The sequence below is a fragment of the Photinus pyralis genome, unplaced genomic scaffold (genome assembly GCF_008802855.1).
Source record: "Photinus pyralis isolate 1611_PpyrPB1 unplaced genomic scaffold, Ppyr1.3 Ppyr1.4_LG5, whole genome shotgun sequence".
Taxonomy (NCBI): Eukaryota; Metazoa; Arthropoda; class Insecta; order Coleoptera; family Lampyridae; genus Photinus; species Photinus pyralis.
In genome coordinates, this window is record NW_022170596.1 from 41,854,890 (window position 1) to 41,875,006 (window position 20,117).

Genomic DNA, 20,117 nt, shown 5'->3' on the forward strand with positions numbered 1-20,117 from the left:
GCATAAATCCTACAACATGTAGCTTGATATATATTCTCAATGAGTACCTACACTACATGTAGGTACCTACTCATTATTTCAATTTAGGTAATTCTATTACACTAGGTTATAAGTGTAGGTACCTAAGTATGTAGGTAATAGCACATATTTAAATATACCTAGGTACTAAATATGTGGTAGGTAATAGATTAAGTAGAACTAAAATAGTATTTTTTTATACAAATTAATTTGATTTCGCTGTTTTGTTTTTACCTATAATATACCAATAGGCTAAGAAAGTTTATATTGAAAGATCGCAGCAGAACGGGATAATAAATACCAAATTGCTAACTGCTGTTGCAGCATCAATTAAGATAAAATGTCCCTTTGGACCTCCTGTAGGAGGATGTTGCTTATTCCCAGCCTCTGTTGCGCCATTTTCTACTGGTAGAGGGGACGACGGCCGCTTCAATGGGCGCACTAATTCTATTTATAGAAGGGAACGGGGGGCGCCTAATACCTACCTGCTGTGTTAATAATACACCCGTTCTTACTTAGATATTTACCTAAGCTTTAGGTATCTTTGAAGGTAAATACTACGTTAATTACGTACTTACGGGTACAATCAATTTTTTGTACTCGTAGAAGTCGTATAGGTATCTAACGCGAGGCATACCTACCTATGTGTACAATTTACCTACCTATACATTTGCACAGGACGTAGGTACCTAATTTTAACCATCATAACACATATCTACCTATAACTATTTTCTACAGCACACACCTTTCTACTCGTAGGTATATAAAGTAGGTAGATTTTGTATTTTGAAATGTACCTATATGTGATAAAATATATATTAAGTATATAGAAGTATATAGAGGGGTGAGATTTTCCGATGTTTAATATAGGGATCTCGTAACCCAAATAACGAAGTACCTAGGTATGGTAAAAAAAACGAAAAAGGTAATTTTCGAAAATGTGCTGATGGCGTTCATTTACTTTTAACAGTAGAATAAATAATCTTAACAAAACCGTAAGAATGGTTTCTCAGCTTCTGATGGTGCAAAAATAACATTTTCATGCCTATATATAGCGGGTGTCGAATAAACCACATCAACTTTCTTATTTTTTATGGACGCCCTATTGGATTTTTAAGTCGCTCGATAGAGAAACAATTAGGTACCTACTACTAGTAGGTAGAGCGACTTAAAAATCCAATAGAGTCATAAGATCTAAACTTCAAGGCAAAAATTCAAGATTTACCTACTGCCAAATGAAGTAGGTTACTATAAGCTCGACTATATATACCTACCTAAAGCCTGTCTCACAATTGACGCCAACGTGAACGCTAACGCGAACGTGAACGTGAGCATTTAATTAAAACATGAATATTTACTATTTCCATTCACATATAACGCAACGGGAACGGGAAAACGTGAAACAAACGCGACAGTTGGTCAACTTTTATCTTTCCCGTTCCCGTTGGCGTTTTAAACATGCGCGCGCTTGCGATCCAGCCACATAACCTTTAAAGACCAAACTTAATTATTTTTGTACGAAGTATTGCATGATTATCCGTTCGTTGAATTGAATAGAATAGTCTGTAAATATGTAACATGAATACATAAACTATTACTTCGTCAGTTTCGCTGTCGGTATCCATTTTTTAGGTTAGTTCAACTACCACAGAACACATTTTAATAAACAAAATATTCCGTGACAAAACTTAACACTCCAGGAGCGTAACGTTAATTGTGAGACTGCGAATTTGTTCATGTTCACGTTACCGTTTGCGTTTCCGTTGGCGTTTACGTTTGCGTCAATTGTGAAACAAGCTTAAGTGTAGTGTAGTACCGTACTACGCACACTTACAGTACTTCATTTGGCAATAAACCTTGAATTTTTGCCTTGAAGTTTAGATCTTATGACAATAATTTCATGGCTTGCTTGAAATTATTTAATATTTTCCGTTTATTGTCTTGTAGAGTCAGCATCAAATCAACACGGCCATGGAACTATTGCCATAAGGAATACACAACATTAGAAAGGCGAGAAAAAATTACTATATAAGGGTTTGCTTAAATTATTTATAAATGAACACCAGCGCATTTTCGAAAATGACATTTTTCTGTGTTTTGACCATAACTTCGTTATTTGTAGCGCTACAAAAGAACTTTGAAAAGGAAAATTAATGTAGGTACTTACCTACTACATAAAATTTTGCAATTTTTGACCCATTTAAGCGACTTTTGTATCCTAGGTTTCTTGTAGCTTCAAATATTCTGCGTCCAGCTTATGTCCACATTTATTATTTTTCAATTCGGGAAACCGGAAAAAATCGAAGCTTTGTTTCAATAATTTCACGGCACGATTAATTTTGTAGGTACTAAAATGCTAATTTATAATTCCCTTAATTTCTCCAATTTCCCACAACAAATATTTATTACAAATGTCGACGCAATTTTACAATCTATACAAAAAATTTATTTACATAACTTTGCTGTAAAATAATTATAGGGTAGAAAACATTTCAATATACTTACAGAAATTACCATTGCAATTCCTATTATATGGTACGTAAACTGTTTCTACACCCTGTATACGAAACATTAGCAACATCCATAAATAAAATATTTTCTTCAAAATCATAGAAAAATAAAATAAATACTCTTTGACTACTATGCATTCAATTCAATTATTTTGTATTCGTACACTGAGAAAAATGGGTGAACGGGACGTCAGAAGTGGGTACCGTCAAAGGGAATGTGGTAGCCCCCGACACGATCTTCCGGATGGTGGAGTCAAATCTTCAAACGCGAATTGCGGGTGAACGGGACGTCGGAAGGGGGTACCGTCAAAGGGAATGTGGTAGCCCCCGACACGATCTTCCTGATAGTGGAGTCAAATCTTCAAACGCGAATTGCGGGTGAACGGGACGTCGGAAGTGGGTACCGTAAAAGGGAATGTGGTAGCCCGCGACACGATCTCACTGATGGTGGAGTCAAATCTTCAACCGCGAATTGCGGGTGAACGGGACGTCGGAAGGGGGTACCGTCAAAGGAAATGTGGTAGCCCCCGACACGATCTTCCTGATGGTGGAGTCAAATCTTCAAACGCGAATTGCGGGTGAACGGGACGTCGGAAGTGGGTACCGTCAAAGGGAATGTGGTAGCCCCCGACACGATCTTCCTGATGGTGGAGTCAAATCTTTAAAAGCGAATTGCGGGTGCACGAGGAAAGTGGGAAGCGGTTAGTGAATGTAGTAGCCTTCGACAAGATCTGTTATTGATGGTTGAGTCGAAAGTGGCTAATAGAATACTGATCTGCCACACAAAAATGCGCTGAAGTCCCTTCGATCTCAAACGAGGACTTTGATAATTTTTTTGTGTTATTTAATGCAGGTAGTAATCTATGCATTTATGTACATCGTATATTTGTGTTTTGTATGCAGCATTTTATATTTTTGTTAGTTTCAACCTTTGTTTTTGAAATTGACTTGATTTAATCTTAATGCAGAATCACATAATTTGATACCGTTATCCTTTCGTTTGTAATGCTTTAATTTATGTTTATGTTTTGATTACATGGTCTTGACCAGAAGTAACATTCATATAAGTTTTGATCATACTTTTAAACATGTGGAAATTATCGAATTGTTTTGATGTGTGTATGCGTACCTATTGACATCTTGTTTGTAAACTAACATTTTCGCCATGAATGAAGCAGTCATGGGAGTGATAAAAACTGTAATCAAATGAGTTACGACACCTAATCCCGTGATTGTCTTTGATATTTAACTGTAGGCTCGAAACCCCGAAACTAGGGGCGAGTTATCTATCTTGTGGCAAGATTACGCTAATAAAAAAATCTTCGGTTTTGAATCTATGCGTGATAGTTGCTTCACTTATTTTCACATGGTTTGTCCTAACATTTGAATTTGCCTCCAAGGCCATTTAATTTTTCCATCTTACTTTTAACAAAAGAATTTTATTGCACCAATGATGTGTCACATCCTGTGTATTTCACCTTTTCTTAGAGTGTTTGCTACCTGAATAGATAGGTAGGTACTATCCTAAATTTTGACTACAGCCAACTTAGATTTTATTCATCAAAGGCCAATATGTGATATACATTCTCATTTTGAAATTTCGACTTGTACGTTTAGGGTAAAAGTGCAAATAAGTCACCTGTCACACGCCAGCGGTATACAGGGTGGGCAAATAGTGTGTGGGTGGAAGATTATGGGTTTATTATTAACGCGAATTTACAGTGGGGGAATGGGATCCTTAACACTACAATCTAAAAATATTTTCAACGAAATTGAAATTGTTATACAGGGTGATTTATATCAAAGTTACATTTTTTAAATGGAACCCCCTATATGTTATCTATTACATATTTAGATTCCTTGGTCAATTTTAGTGTAACTTTTTACTTTATGTATTACACATGATATCTAAAATGAGTCGGTTTGCCGCAATTCGTCGTTTTTTTCAAAAAGTAATGTCCAGTAAAAATTAAGTATCGCATAAAACTTAGAAGGCCGTGACTTTGCAGTGGCACATCGCACACGTCGAACGGCTAAAGTTAAACTTCTTTTGTGTTAAAAGAAATCACTCCGTCAATTTTCAAAATTTCAATCAAAGGTAACTTGATTTTTTTTTAATGGAACTACCAAATTTTGTTTATCGCATCAAATGTAAGATTTTATTACCTTTCTAAAGGTACCTTTACACTATAATATATCTCACATGATTTTTTATATGATATGTTATATGATATTTACTACCAACATATTTTTCGTATGAGTTTTAATGTTTTACTTTACACTTAACAGGTTTTTCATATGACTTTAATACAAGAAGTTACGAAACCTATATATATTCTCTAAATTAAAATGTTCCAAGTTCCAACATTGGGCTACTAGTTCAAAAGTTACCAGCCCTTTGAATTTTCTTTCGAAATTGGTTTCTAGTCTAAAACTTTTGATTGAGAAGTCTGATCGAAAAAGTACGAATTGTTTTGGATTTTACGCACCAAAATTAATAAGAAAAAGTGTTTTTCCGAGAAATTTTGGTGCAGTCGATTTTTGGAAAAAAGGAAGGTTAGGTACTGCCTTTTTTTTGCCCCGAAAAAAAAATTGTCTCAGATCGTCCTGTGAAAAAATTTTTCTTATAGAACGTGGCCTGTAGAATCCATAATTTCAAACAGTTCCAAGATTGGGCTACTAGTTCAAAAGTTACAGCTAGGGAATGCAATCCCGCAGCAAAATCTCAATCCCGGTATTTGCGGGATCGTTAGATGTTAATCCCGCGGGAACCCGGTATCTGCGGGATCCCGCAAAATTTTAAATAAATTGGCAATTTTGTGCGGTTAACTTCTGTATTAAAATAAATCGCTAATTATCACAATAAGTATTCAACAAAAAAGTACCTTCAGGCTAACTTAGAACTCAAAAAAATCACCTGTAAAGCACAAATAGGTGAACTTCTAAAGTGCCTCAAAAATCATAGTACATTTTTAACGAAAAAAGTTTAACAATTATTTTAAAAATAATTTCTTCGTTATGCGTTTCATTAACAAAGCAAACAGAGTCGTCCCCTTGGTGACATTAAGGATGAGTGTACCCTTATTTGAAAGATTACCCCAAACATTTGAAGGGATAATTACCAATCAAGACACTATTTGACAATGTGTGTCTGAAAACACCACTACAACCAGACAACCAAATACCAATATACTCGTAAACATTTATTGCTCGATTTATTGTTTATGTAATTTATTTTTTCATTAGTAACTAATATACCTATAATCATTGATTATACACATTTATAATCAATGATATAATCAAAAGTTTACTGGTTTACTCAAGTATTCAACTTTTTCAGATAAGTACCTACAACAGCAAAATGCGAAAAGTAACCATAAAAGAGCGGGATCACTTGGATATTTAAAATAAGTCATGTCATTTGTCATACAGAAATAGAAACATCCCTATTCCACGATTTACGTATTATTTCCATATTAATTCCTTATGATTTGTCTTATGACAGCCATAGTACCAAAAATAGTATAGTGTAAACACAAATCTAAATGCTTGTTACTTATCATATGACAAATCACCCGCCCATGTGTACCAAACAAAATTTCTGATACACGCCACTGTCCGATAATGGCGCCCTCTTATAGCGCCTGTAGTTACCAACTTGAATTACAAAAATTGCTGGAAATTTAAAAACAAAAGGTCATGTCAACGTCATTGGAAACATCAAAAATTCTCGTAAAATATTTTGTTAATTAAAAAGAGGAAAATCTTGCAAACATAAATATAATTCGGAATGAATTTTTCGATTTGAAAATGGCGCCTCGTACCATTCGGCCTGCGCATTAGATTGACTGGTTTCCTTTCCTGCAACAAATCATTTCTGAAGTTCTCTGTTCTTGTTTAGTGATAGACGCTCCGTATAAAATCGATTTAGGAAAATTCTCAGCCAGAAATTTCCAAAACACGTACTGATTAATAGTAATATGAGTAATGTACCCAACCAAAATGGATCAGGTCTAGAGCAGCAGGTGAGTGGATTCCATTTAACGCCATCATTTCAAGTGAATAAGAGATGCTTTTGTTAATGGAGGTCGTCCCGGTCTGCCGTTATTGATCGACAATTTAACACTTCTTTTAAGTTGTTTTTTACGCTCATTCGTTTAGATCGCCTTTTTCTTACATTGAGGTTGCAACACGCACGTTTAGGGGAAATTCCGTTAGACGTTGGTCGCTGGCTCTTTGTTACAAAATTGAGAGATAACCTACTCCTCTTCTTTTCAGTTTGCTGGTCTGGACTTGCAGGGACGCGGTAACGGCAGCACCGCCCGCTACATAATCCCTCATCTACGTAACAAATTGCAAAGCCAATCCGATAACAGCGGTGTCGAGAAAGATCGCGGCTTTGATCGCAACGATCCAAGAGGAGGAACACCTCGCGGCGGCGGCACGTCGGGCAGCGGCAACTACAATCGAGGCAGCACCAATCGCGGCGGCGATCGCAGCGGCGACTACTCCAGCTTTAATACCAGAAATCGAAGAGACCAATTTCAAAATGGCGAGAGCTACGACAGAGGTAGCAGCAGCGGCGGCAACGAATGGTCCGGTTCCGGTGGACGAGGTGGTCGGTACTCGGAACGGGAACGTGACATGCCCCGTAATGATCGTTGGAAGGAACCGGAGAAGCCCAGAGACAACAGTCGATGGAACGATAATCGTGATGGAGGCGGCCGATGGAACGATAGAAGTCGTAATAGCGAAACTGATTGGACCGTCCCGCTTCCTAAGGATGATCGGCTCGAAATTGAACTGTTCGGTACGGGAAATACCGGAATCAATTTCAGCAAATATGAAGATATCCCCGTCGAGGCGACTGGAGACCAAGTCCCTCGTCACATTACATCTGTAAGTAATCGTTTACGTAAGTGAGTAATTAGTTTATAATTAACCACTAAGATTAAGTTTTGGACTTGATGAACTCGTACTGATAAAACAAATATTTAGTGTCTTTGCTTTACGTTCATTTATTTACACATGGTCCATGGAGCTAATTGTCATATTTTTATTTAAACAGGTTTATCTCACAGCTATGGATCACGATTTAGGCAGAGTAACTAGACTGTGGTTAATTGCACACTACAGTTTTGGTTGTAGGTGGCAAGTTACTTTAGTCCTGTTGTGTAAAACAAAGAAAAACTGTCTGTGCAACATGCATCGACTATTACCAGGTCGATAGGGATCTAAAAATGCCCTTCATTATTTTTATACAGATGTCGTACTTGATAGAAATGTTTGGGCAATAGTAGGAGTTTTATCGTCTGCTCACAACAAAGAAGTGTGTCTCGTTTATTAATAACATTCGCCTTTTTCAATCTTTCTGAAAAAAAAAGATTATAGAAGACATTCCTGGCATTTTAACTTTTTTTTTCCTGTGAGGGAGACTTGAGGAGTGTGGAAAACAAAGGCTTATCATGGTTTTTATTCGTCACATTTAAGGTTTACACTTTCAGTTTTTTCCATCAAACTTAAACTGTGATTAATATTAAAAATAGTTAAAGTTTAACGGTACAAATGGCCAGTGGTGTATTGGTAAATTATGGTAAGAGTATATGTAGGCATCGGTTTAATTTGGGAGGAAGGGGCGCTTATGGTGTGAGTATCTGTCGTTATGAGGGGTTTAAAACCCCCAATTTGTTGTGATTTTTTACAAAACACAGTGTCTTTAGGTCTGTAGTGTGTACGTACACCAAAAACAATTAAATTAATACTCTTATAATGATAACACATTACACAATATAACTACAAAAATATTTGATACCATACACGTATTAAGAATGGGTGTGCATTTTCCACAGGAATTCTCGTTCACTGGTCGTGGAATGTGGAAGGGACAATTTTTTTTTGATCTAGTGTCATCTGCTGATCGATATCTTGCAACCAAGACGTTATACAGGGTATGGAATATAGTTTATATCTCGGTATATATCGAATGTATACCAAAGTTTTCTATTATGAAAGTTGTTTAACATTTTATTTCCCATAGTAGAGCAGCATTCATTTGTTTAATCAAAACAAATGAATTTTTTAAAATAGGAATGCACCCTATCTTCAGCCTCATTTGATAGAGAATTTATTTCTTTTTTCGATGATGTAACATGTTATTACCCATATACAAAAAAATTTATTATAATTACATATTACATCAATAACGTTAATTTAGATATCCTACATCAAAATTAAACAAACAAATGTGTACGTTTCTTATTAAACTTTGAAGACAACACAAAATTAAAAATAATGGCTGCAGCAATTTCTCCCAGAATACTCAGACATTCATTTTAAGCTTTCCTTGCAGTTAATAATAAAAATATTTTGAACACTTATTGTGATGAAAACCGTTTTATTGCTAATTTCATTTTGTCTTCAAAGTTTTTAATAAGAAACTTAAACATTCATTTGTTTTATTTCGATGTAGGATATCTAGATTAATGTTATCAGTAATTATAATAAATTTTTTTGAATAATTTTCCTGTATTAGGCTACTAATATCTTCCGTCATCGAAAAGAGAAAAAAAATTTCTATCAATTGAGCCTAATGACAAGTGCACTGCTATTTTAAAAAAATGCAATTGTTTTTCACTAACTCATTTGTTTTCTGAAATAAAAACAACTGAATGCTGTCTCATTATGGCAAATAAAATGTTACATTTGATATTTACCGAGATATAAACCATATTCTATACACAATGGGCACCCTGTGTACTTTTTCTGTTTGCATTGGGCATGAACTGATGCGCACGTCTCCGCATTTTGGCAGGCTAATGCTGATTGTCGACGTAGGAGGTATTTCTAGTCTTAACAATAATATTGCGACTGTACTGCATTCACTCGTTTTATTTTTCAGCGTAATACTGACTCATATTTTAACCAATCACAGTGAAAATCAAAGCTTCCCTGTTTTGGTACAGGTAAATGGTATGTGAAGAGGAGCTTTCCCATATTTTTCAGTTTCCATCCAGGTTTTAAATTTTTAAATGGAACACCTTGTATATTTTTACATTTTTGAAGTTCTGAGTCTAAATTAACGTCGTTAGATTCGTCTGCTACTGTTAAGGGAGGTACGATCAGGTTAATTTTGCGGATAGCATCACGAATTTCCATTTGTGATATATTGACAGCGGAAATATTTACTCTAGTATGCGATATTTGATTTCCGTACATTTTAATGAGCGTTCCATTACGTCTGTGCGAAAACCTATTGCAATTCTTTAGGAAATTTCCATGGCTTAAGATGATGCTAATTAGATTTATTGCTGAATTTTTGATAAAATAATGAGAAATACACCTGAAAATAACCTAATTTGTATATCATTAGATGAGAAAAAAAATCTCTTTTGATTCGTGTCATTATAAACCCTTTAAGTTAACATGGGGAGCAACAATCTGCAAAAAAACGTTTTTCCCATGTTAATTGCTTATGTTCGGTTTTAAAAATTCACCAGGTATATCAAATTACATTTAAAGGTAAAGGAAAATCCGTGTAGGCGGCTGGAGAATTTATTACGCACTCTTTATCAGAGATGGAATGTTGCATCCTATTTTGTAATTGAACAATTTTCCTTGTGTAGTTATACAGGGTGGAAATTTTATCTGGAACACTGAATTTTGCAAGGTTTTTTTTTATGGTATCCACAATTGTAAAAAGTTTGCTACTGATCCAATTTGGGATAAGTGGCGTATCTTTGCATGGTCAGGGGGGGCATATTTTTTAATGGCAACTTTTTCATTACATATTAAGCAGCATAGCCCATTCGTTAGAAGTGTTTAAAGTAATAGTTGAAATAGAAATTTGGTTCACTGCGTTCGCAAATACTCAACGTTGGCACCATCTTGGTTGTTATAAACATACCATTTTTTAATTTTTTTTCTAAAATTTTATTCTGAATTCAACGCGTTTAAGTTTCTGTCACGGTTTTTGACATACGTCTATTTTTCTCTAAAAATGTGGAGATGTAAGGGTCAATTCAAAAATTCATATCTCTTAAACCGTTTGAAATAAGTAAGTACTCTATTTTATAATTGAAGCTTTGAAAGCCTTGAACAAAGTTTCAGGGCTGCTACGATTTTTCAAAGTTAGCAATTAAAAAATGTCAAAAACTTCAGTTTTTCAAATTGCAGAGCTACTATTTCTGATGCCAGAAATGAATGTTGCTTTAAATTTTAGGACCACTTTTATTAACAGTCTGTATCCCTATATCCGATAGTTTATGACTTATGGCATTTTTTGAAAGAAATATTCTAATTTTTTCACTAGGTGTGGTAGGCTTTGGAAGCAATTGTTTTACTTGAAATGACAGTCGAATCAAATATCAAACAGTGTTCAAATTCGTCACATTTTCACTGTTGACATTATCCACATTGTGTTGTTTTCGATTTGTTTGTTATTTATGGACATGCTGAGAGTAATAGAATAGTTGACAAAACATGTCACTTCATTTCTTAGATTAAAGAAGAAGCATCTGCTGATTTTGGAATTTCTATTTTAACAGCAAGTTTAAAAACTTCTAATTAACGAACGGGCTGCGTGAATCTCCCTGTACATAATCAAATTTAAGAGACAAACAAATTAAGGAAAATATGTTAATTAATTTTATAATTTTACTATTTTGGATTGAAATAAACTTTCATCTTTTACATACAGATATAGATTGGGAGCAAACTTTTTATACTTTTAGATGCCATAAAAGCTTCTTTAAGAAAAATGTTGTTTTGAAGATATATTCTAGACAAAATTTCCACCCTGTATACTTGCCTGCGCATTTAGGTTTTGGATCTGCCTTCCTATATAAAATTAAGCTGAATCAACGGTATTGCGTAGTACTCTGACTGTGCTTTTATGAGAATTATTCAAAGCGACTCCCTGGACTTCACTCAAACTACTAACGGTCGGTGGATTAATGAATAAACATTGCTATGATTTATAATACCGGGCGTTAATCTACTGTGGTTAAGTGCAGTATAGAATAGTTGGGGGGGGGGGGGCCCAACTGTTTCTTTTAGTTTTACTAATCTACTTCTAGTAGTCTTAGTCCTAGTCTTTCCACCTCTCTATAACTTTATTCTCCAAATAAGTTCTATGGATACCATTGTTGATCCAATCGTTGTCAGGGTACTTATTAGAGCTGGAAAGATTGGCCCTAAGAATCACTGCCACTATAAAATGCTGTTCTCGAAAATTTTATGTGATGCTCCATATCTGAATTTGCGATATTTGCTTGCAGTTTGAGGAAGTACAGCTGACAGAAATAATTCGTAACAACATAAATTTGGCTCGATACGATACACCTACACCTGTACAGAAGTACGCGATCCCAATTATAATTGCGAGACGAGATGTCATGGCCTGCGCGCAAACTGGATCCGGCAAAACTGCAGCATTTCTAGTGCCAATCTTAAATCAAATGTACGAACGCGGTCCGCCTAACATTAACCGAGGCTACAGACGCAAACAGTACCCGTTTGGTCTCGTCCTCGCCCCGACACGTGAACTGGCGACTCAAATTTACGACGAAAGTAAAAAATTCTCGTACCGCTCGCGTGTTCGACCTTGCGTGGTGTAAGTTGTTCCGAGCGGGGCCCGCATAAATTACAGCCCGACATGTGACATGATTTCTTATAACAAAACGGCGATGCTACATTCATTTCAATGAAGAAATACATATAATAAAGCCACTAGATATAGAAAGTATCGCAATCATCCGCCATTTTTGGGCAAATTTGCTGCCAACTTAAAAAAATTGACAAATAAAATATAGCTGTCATTTTTTATAACCTAACTTCATAGTACTGTCATGTTTTATAAAAATATATACAGATATCTCCAAACAGGTGGAACAATCCCTAACATTAAAGTTATTAGAATCTGGTAACTTCCGCCATTTTTAGGCAAAAATCGTGCGTTCTCTCTCTAACACGAGCCCAATGGATTGCGGTACTTTCTTTAGTGACTTTAACATATAACTTACGATAGCGTCACGTTTTTCCATAGGAATCCATGCAAATTTTGCACATTTGGCTATAATATGCGTAGTCCTCAGTTCAAGGCGATAACGCATTAGTTTCATTCCAGTTACGGTGGTGCCAACATTGTCGAACAAATTCGAGATCTCGATCGCGGCTGCCATCTGTTGGTAGCAACCCCTGGTCGACTGTTAGATATGATCGATCGTGGAAAAATCGGCTTAGATTATTGCAGATACTTGGTTCTGGACGAGGCCGATCGCATGTTGGACATGGGCTTCGAACCGCAAATTCGTCGCATCCTCGAAAAAGAAAATATGCCCAGAACGGGAGAACGACAAACTCTTATGTTCTCCGCCACGTTTCCTTCTCCCATTCAAATGTTAGCTCGTGACTTCTTAGACAACTATATTTTCTTGGCAGTCGGACGTGTCGGTTCTACATCTGAAAATATAACCCAGAAAGTTGTTTGGGTGGAAGAACACGATAAGCGTTCGTTTTTATTGGACCTCTTGAACGCGGCTGAGTTACAACAACCGTCCGCCGAAAGTCTAACTCTAGTCTTTGTGGAAACGAAAAAGGGGGCCGATTCCTTAGAAGAATTCCTTCACAATGAAGGGTACCCGGTAACTTCCATACACGGAGATCGTACTCAGAGGGAACGAGAAGACGCCCTAAGGCAATTCCGATCGGGAAATACGCCAATTCTGGTAGCCACGGCCGTTGCCGCTAGAGGGCTCGATATTCCTCACGTAAAACACGTCATTAATTTCGATCTACCATCCGACGTCGAAGAGTACGTCCATCGAATTGGACGTACCGGTCGAATGGGCAACTTAGGTATGTTTCTGTTACTGAGATGATACGGCTTGAAATTGTATTTTTTAGGTTTGGCGACGTCATTTTTCAATGATCGTAACCGCAACTTAGCAACTGCCATGCTTGATCTTCTAGTAGAGGCTAAGCAAGATCTACCATCCTGGTTGGAAAATGTGGCCCTAGATGGCAGGGCACCCACATCCGGTCGTCGTGGTGGGAAGAATCGTTTCGGTAGCGGCGGCGGTAGCAGTTTTGGCGGTAGAGATTTCCGCCAGCAATCGGGTGGAATGCAAAGAAACACCCGCGGATCTGGTGGGAGCGGCGGCGGTGGGTATGGAAGTAATGGATACAACAATTCAGGTAATGGTAAGGATACAATGCCCCGGATAGGGGTCGCCTGTATGCATGAAGGTTTCCAGAGATTATTTGTGGGAATTTTGTCATCCAGAGTTTACTGCCTATATGTGACAGACGAGGATTTTTATACTATTTCTAAAAACGCTACCAGAAAGATTTTTCTTAGTCCTAGAAATATTGCATTCATTATGTCATTCCAAGATTCCTTTGAAGCTTTTCAGAAGAAAGATTACCGCGACAGTTCTCTGAACATAATCCTGAAGAAAATTTGTAAAACGGTCAGAACGTTTCTTCTAAGAGTCATACATAGAAAGAAGTAAAAATTTAAAAAAAACTAGGATTGTTCAAAGGTTTTGAAAAAGGTTTCTAGTAAAATTACTAGGAAGGCCTCTAAAAAGATTACCATCTTTTAGAAGGTTATTTAAGTTTATTAAAAATGCAAATCATGATATAACGAGTGAGCAGCAAAGTTTTGATTTCTTTATGGTTGCAACCAGCCGCTCTGTAGAAAAAGATTGGTTCTAGTTAATTAGTGATTTGGCGGGAAAAGGAAATCGGAAAATAATAAATATCAGTTAATAGAACGTCACCACAAATAACCGGAGAACACAGCAACCACGGTTTCAATAATATTGGTTCATTCACGGAACATACTAAAAATGTTAGTATCCTTATACAAGATTTTTTAAAGTTTGTTATAATTACATCAATAACATTAATCCAGATATCCTACATCAAAATAAAACATAAGAACTTGTACGGTCCTTATTACACCTTGAAGACAAAACGAAATTAGTAACAATTGCTACAACAATTTCTCCCAGAATGCTCAGATGTTCATTTGAAGCTTTTCGTGAGAGGTTAGGCGAACTGAGACAATTTTTTTTCGAGCCTCAAAAAAAGGCAGTGTATTTCTTCCTTTTTACCAAAAATCGACTACACCAAAATTTCTCGGGAAAACACTTTTTCTTATTAATTTTGGTGCGTAGAATCCAAAACAATTCGTACTTTTTCGATCAGACTTCTCAATCAAAAGTTATAGACTAGAAACCAATTTCGAAAGAAAATTCAAAGGGCTGTAACTTTTGAACTAGTAGCCCATCTTGGAACTGTTTCTGGATTCTACAGGCCCCATTCTATAAGAAAATTTTTTTTCCTGGGCGATCTGAGACTTTTTTTTTGGGCCTCGAAAAAAGGCAGTGTATAACCTTCCTTTTTTACCAAAAATCGACTACACCAAAATGTCTCGGGGAAAACACTTTTTCTTATTAATTTTGGAGGGTAGAATCCAAAACAATTTGTACTTTTTCGATTAGACTTCTCAATTAAAATTAAATTAAATTAAAAAAATACTTTTTTCTACAACTGTCAAAAAAACGTGTCATTTTCTGACGGATTTCGAAACGCGAAGTACTAGATTTTTAAACGGTTAATTAATAGGTAAGGTTGCTATTGACAACGTGCGCGAAATCGTCAACAGTGAAAAAAAGTATTTCGCACACGGGAAAAAGTTGAACTTAAACAGCAATTTAATTAACAATCGGTTCAGTTGTAGAAAAAATATTGTATATAACGCTAGCGCGAAGTTATTTCGCGCATTTGACTGATATTTTAACTCGGCTTCACCTCGTCAAAATACCTTCAGTCTCAATGCGCGAAATTGAACTTCGCGCTCTTGTTATATAAATAACTATTTTATTATACCTGAATCACAATCTCCGTTTTAAACACTCAAATGCGTGCGAAAAAGGGCTTTTAAAACACACGTGCTTTAAAGTTGCTAAGTAACGATACTTCAAGTATGACTTTTGAAACTGTCATCTGGATGAAATAAAAAATCCTCTTAGGTCGATTTCTGTAAATGCAGAGCATTTCTTTGACTTTTGTACCTATCCTTTGGTTGAAGCTTTCACAAACGCGCGTATTTAGGGTATGCTTCCAAATCTGTTCCACTTTTTAATCGCAGTATTGCTTTGAAATTTTGAATGAATGCACCAAAATATAGAAGATTTAAATACCTTTGACATTTCCTTCATATATATATACCAGCATTATCCATGCATTTAAGAGTGTATTCGTAAGTAACTTCCTATTCATCCATGGAAACAACTTTTCATATTCTTTATACTAGGCTTTACTGGATTGGATTTTACACCTACCAACGTTTGTTTAGATTTTACAACAACCGATTTAATGGACGGTGTATTATCTTTTACAACGGAAATCGTTTAATTCACAAAGACGATGATTTTTATAAGCAAACGTCAAATTTCATTTCCATGGCAATCGTGAAATTACGAACACCCAGCCCACTTAATTAGACATGTATTCGAGTATAACGTCAACATGACTTCATTGTAATTCCTTTTTATAAATTATACTGCAGGTATAATAAAAAATACTATAAGATACACGTGTATAATTGGTCTTTAAAGCACTTGCAACGTTAAAGGCACTCCGCTTTGCGTCGTGCCCTTAAACTCGTTGCGCGTGCTTTAAAGACTTGATTATACACTTGTATCTTAATATACTATTAAGAAACGCTTTTTATTTCGTCCAAGATTATTTAAATTTTAAACATTAATGTAGGTAAATGTGTTGCTTTTTAAATTGTTTTTAATGTGTTATATGTTACATATGTTTGTTTTATACGACTTGTCTTATATCCAATTCTTGTGATCAACTAGACCAAATATATATTATTATGGTCGGTGTTTCTTGTGAGAACCAGGTCTAGCCTGGTTAACTAATCGCACGGATTAAAAATCAAGTAACGATTAGTGTCTGTGTCTGGTGAAGTTATGTAGGGTCCTTAAAAAAATAAAATAAAATAAAAAATAATAATAAAAAAAATCACACACGTACATTGGACATCTAGGTATACTATGTAATTCGTACTTACCAACATACCTATTGATGGGCATTGGATTATTATTATTATTATTATTAAAAGTTATAGACTAGAAACCAATTTAGTATCTTCAAATTGTTTGAAATTATGGATTCTACAGGCCACATGCTATAAGAAAATTTTTTTTCCGGGTCGATCTGAGACAATTTTTTTTAGGGCCTCGAAAGAAGGGAGTGTATAACCTTCCTTTTTTACCAAAAATCGACTACACCAAAATTTCTGCGAGCGTTTAATTGTGACGAAAACCATTTTATTGCTAATTTTGTTTTATCTTTTAATAAGAAACGTACACATTCATTTGTCTTATTTTGATGTAGGATATCTAGATTAATTTTATTGATTTAATTTACTGCATAACGAGTTTTTACTTACTTATTATATAAGGGTACTAACATGTTACATCATCCAAAAGAGAAAAAAAATCTCGTAAACGAAAGGGTACATTGCTATTTAAAAATGCAATTGTTTTTGTTACTCATTTGTTTGTTGAAATAAAAACAACTGAATGCTGCCTTATTACGGGAAATAAAATGTTAAACGACTTTTGTATAGAAAAATGTTGTGTACAATCGTTAGTTGACTATATTCCATACATAATTTACACCTTGTACCTAATATCGACCTACATTAAAATTATTGGGTACGTTCAGCCGACGCAACTGTTGAGTATTTTGAGACATTGACTTACCTGAACGATGAATGGGTGGAAGTCAACAGTTGATAATAATTGGCACCCACAAATTTGGGAGTGTTTTACCTCATTATTTTCATGGGGAATCTTCACGGTTCTGTTGAACCAGCACTTGGAAGCCTAACGTTAGCTGCTCGTCGCAGCTATGAAAATTCGTACTACTACTACTGCCACTTGATGGCCTAGTAAATTTAGGGTTTGGCAAGCCACAAGTTCATAATGAGCTGAAAGCTTGGGGATCAACTCTCAAGTAAAACAAAACCTGAAGAGTCATGACTTCGCATCTAAGCTTTCATACAAAATGGCGGATCAAAGGTGGCCGTTGTTTTTAATCATATTTTTTGAAATTTTTTCAGTTTAAAAACTGCATGTTGTTAAAAGCATCAAAATACACAACTTTGCCAAATTTAAACTACCTACCGAGATGCCTATGGTGGCCCTCGAATTTGAATCGGCCTGTATATTCAGAATCCAAGACAAAATAAACGTAATGTTATTTGACAAAAATTAAATAAAAGTACAGCTCATTTATAACCATTTCATTGGACTAACTCAGACAAGCATTGAATTCATGTAGAGAGCACACTTAATTTCCAGAAGTAAAGAATATGGTTAAAACATCAGACAAGGCTAACATAGTGCTTAGCGAGTATCGACCATCTTTGATCCGTCATTTTGGTTGCAAGCTTACATTAGAAGAGACTTTTCGGGTTTTGTTTTACATAAAAAGTTGATCCTCAAATGTTCAGCTCATTATAAAGTAGTAGGCTATCTGCCCACTTTTTGTTCTAATAGTACTGGGGTGTTGAATAAAATTCCAGTTTATATCATCTTCAAATATTCTTGCACAAATTTTTGTCTATATGTTGACGTGTGCTAATAAACAAGAAAACACGTTTACAGGGTGTTAGGCAACAGTTATATCGGCAGAACGTACCCAATATTAGATGTCACTTATAATTTCCATGGCCTACTTTGAATCAAAATGTTGTTTCTCACCCTTTATGTGTTCTGCAAGAGTTATTTTCTGGACATCTTCAAGTATACAGATCCCACCCAACCATTAATCTACTATAGTTTAAATCGTATTGATGATCTTTTTTTTATTCTTCTACAGGTGGTTATTATGGAAGCGACAGAGGTAATTATGGCGGAAACTACAGCAACACGAATGCCCGCGACGATTGGTGGGGAAACTAATTTAAAAAAAAAGAATCAATTTCCAATCACCTTTATTCTACTTGCACAGCACATTCTTCTCCATATTGGACACGTTAAGCGTTACTTTACGATCCGGGCTGTCTAATACTATAGTCATATATATTTAATAATTTATTTAGGACGTTGTACAGGTTTACTCAAAATTGTTCTTCCACTTTTTGTTGTGTTCTCATCGGCCAGCTAGGATTGATTGATTTTGTTTGTTTGTGCCTTTTACCTATACTGGATTTGACGAATTCGTGTTAACTCACTTATATAAGAATTATTTAATACTAAATGTAGGTGAACTAGCATTATTTAGGCTCGATTTGGAAAAACTTCGTACAACCTTTCAAGTGTGTAGACAAGATTTTGATTATATATAAACTAGTGAAAAATTTTGCTATCCCGATGGTAGGTAGCGCAGGAATTTATTCGTTTCAAAAAAATAATAATAATAATAATAATAGACTGTTGAGCCCTCTTAGGTGAAAAGATCTGCGTACTTTATTATTATATTGCGTCTCGTCTAGTCAATAATGCATTTGACTGACCGAGTTCACGGCTCAAGAACTGCGTTGCAGTTACAGCTGTCGAAGACGCTAAGAGTATTCTGTATGCGACTGTGATATTTCCGATCTTATATTTCGCGTAGTTATTTATGGGACGAAAATTTGGTGATTGTTTGGAGGCAGTCGTGAAATTTATGGTGAATAAGTCTTAGCGTATGATCACAAAAAATTAACTTAAAGATAATTAGTGAGAAGCTGCGACGATTGAATTGTTAGTGTGGGCACTTATTTTGTGCCTCGATAAGTAACTTATTGAATATTTTTTTATATAACGTTACTTATATCCAGTGTAGTAGAGTTTAATTATGTAGTTTGTAATTTCAAAATTGTCTAGATATTTATTTTCGCTATTTTTTAAATGAGGCGTTACCCCTTGCGTTGAGTGTTGTATTACCCCCTTGTGATATGGTTAGAAAATTTGTGCCTATTCTAACAGAATGTGATGTCACATTCTAATACTTAACATTTAAAACATTAAATAAGAGGTAACAGTTTAGCTGTGACTGCAACATCTACGATTGTTTTGTTTACGCTACCCGTCTACGATCTAATCATTTCTTAGATATTATCGTAATGGTTAGTGTGAAGGCAGATTGTTAAAAATGAATTATATAAAGGGATGGCAAAATGCTCTTCTACTCTTTGCAGTTTTGCCGAGGGTAATTTATTGATTAATGCATTTATATGTTCTAGTAAAAAAACTGTTACAGCATATTGATACAAAAATAAATTAATTTAAATTATTACGTGTAAAAATGTTAATAATGCAAGCCAGATGTCACTATTATGTTTACTTTCTGTATTATTTTATTGATTAATGTATTTGTATACACACTATTTGCTCCCTACTGTTGTAATCATTTTCCATTTGGATTATCGCCAGAGGAGTGATTTAGGTTCAAAATGGTCGAAAGTTGTATAAAAAAGAAAGATGTATGATCAAACTCCTTATGGTGACGCAGATGTTTACTGGAATTGCTAAGGTATGTATTCATTATATTTTATGCAAGAAAGAAAAGACACTC

The 20,117-nt window shown here is 35.4% G+C and overlaps 2 protein-coding genes across 6 annotated transcripts in view; both read left to right on the plus strand.

Moving 5' to 3' along the window:
• Positions 1 to 20,117, plus strand: part of LOC116170205 (zinc finger protein chinmo-like) — a 301,795-nt gene that overhangs the window by 178,992 nt on the left and 102,686 nt on the right. The gene's annotated exons all lie outside the window — the stretch shown is intronic.
• LOC116170202 (ATP-dependent RNA helicase DDX3X) lies at positions 6,278 to 19,835 on the plus strand. Of its 2 annotated transcripts, none has more exons than XM_031486427.1 (6): positions 6,278 to 6,553; positions 6,807 to 7,427; positions 11,804 to 12,138; positions 12,652 to 13,382; positions 13,431 to 13,727; positions 18,438 to 19,835. In XM_031486427.1, the coding sequence occupies exons 1-6, from the start codon at positions 6,509 to 6,511 to the stop codon at positions 18,518 to 18,520; spliced, it is 2,112 nt and encodes a 703-aa protein (XP_031342287.1). In that variant the 5' UTR covers positions 6,278 to 6,508; the 3' UTR covers positions 18,521 to 19,835. The 2 variants fall into 2 exon arrangements, with proteins under 2 accessions (XP_031342287.1, XP_031342288.1); XM_031486428.1 differs by having other exon boundaries at positions 6,281 to 6,553; positions 13,431 to 13,721.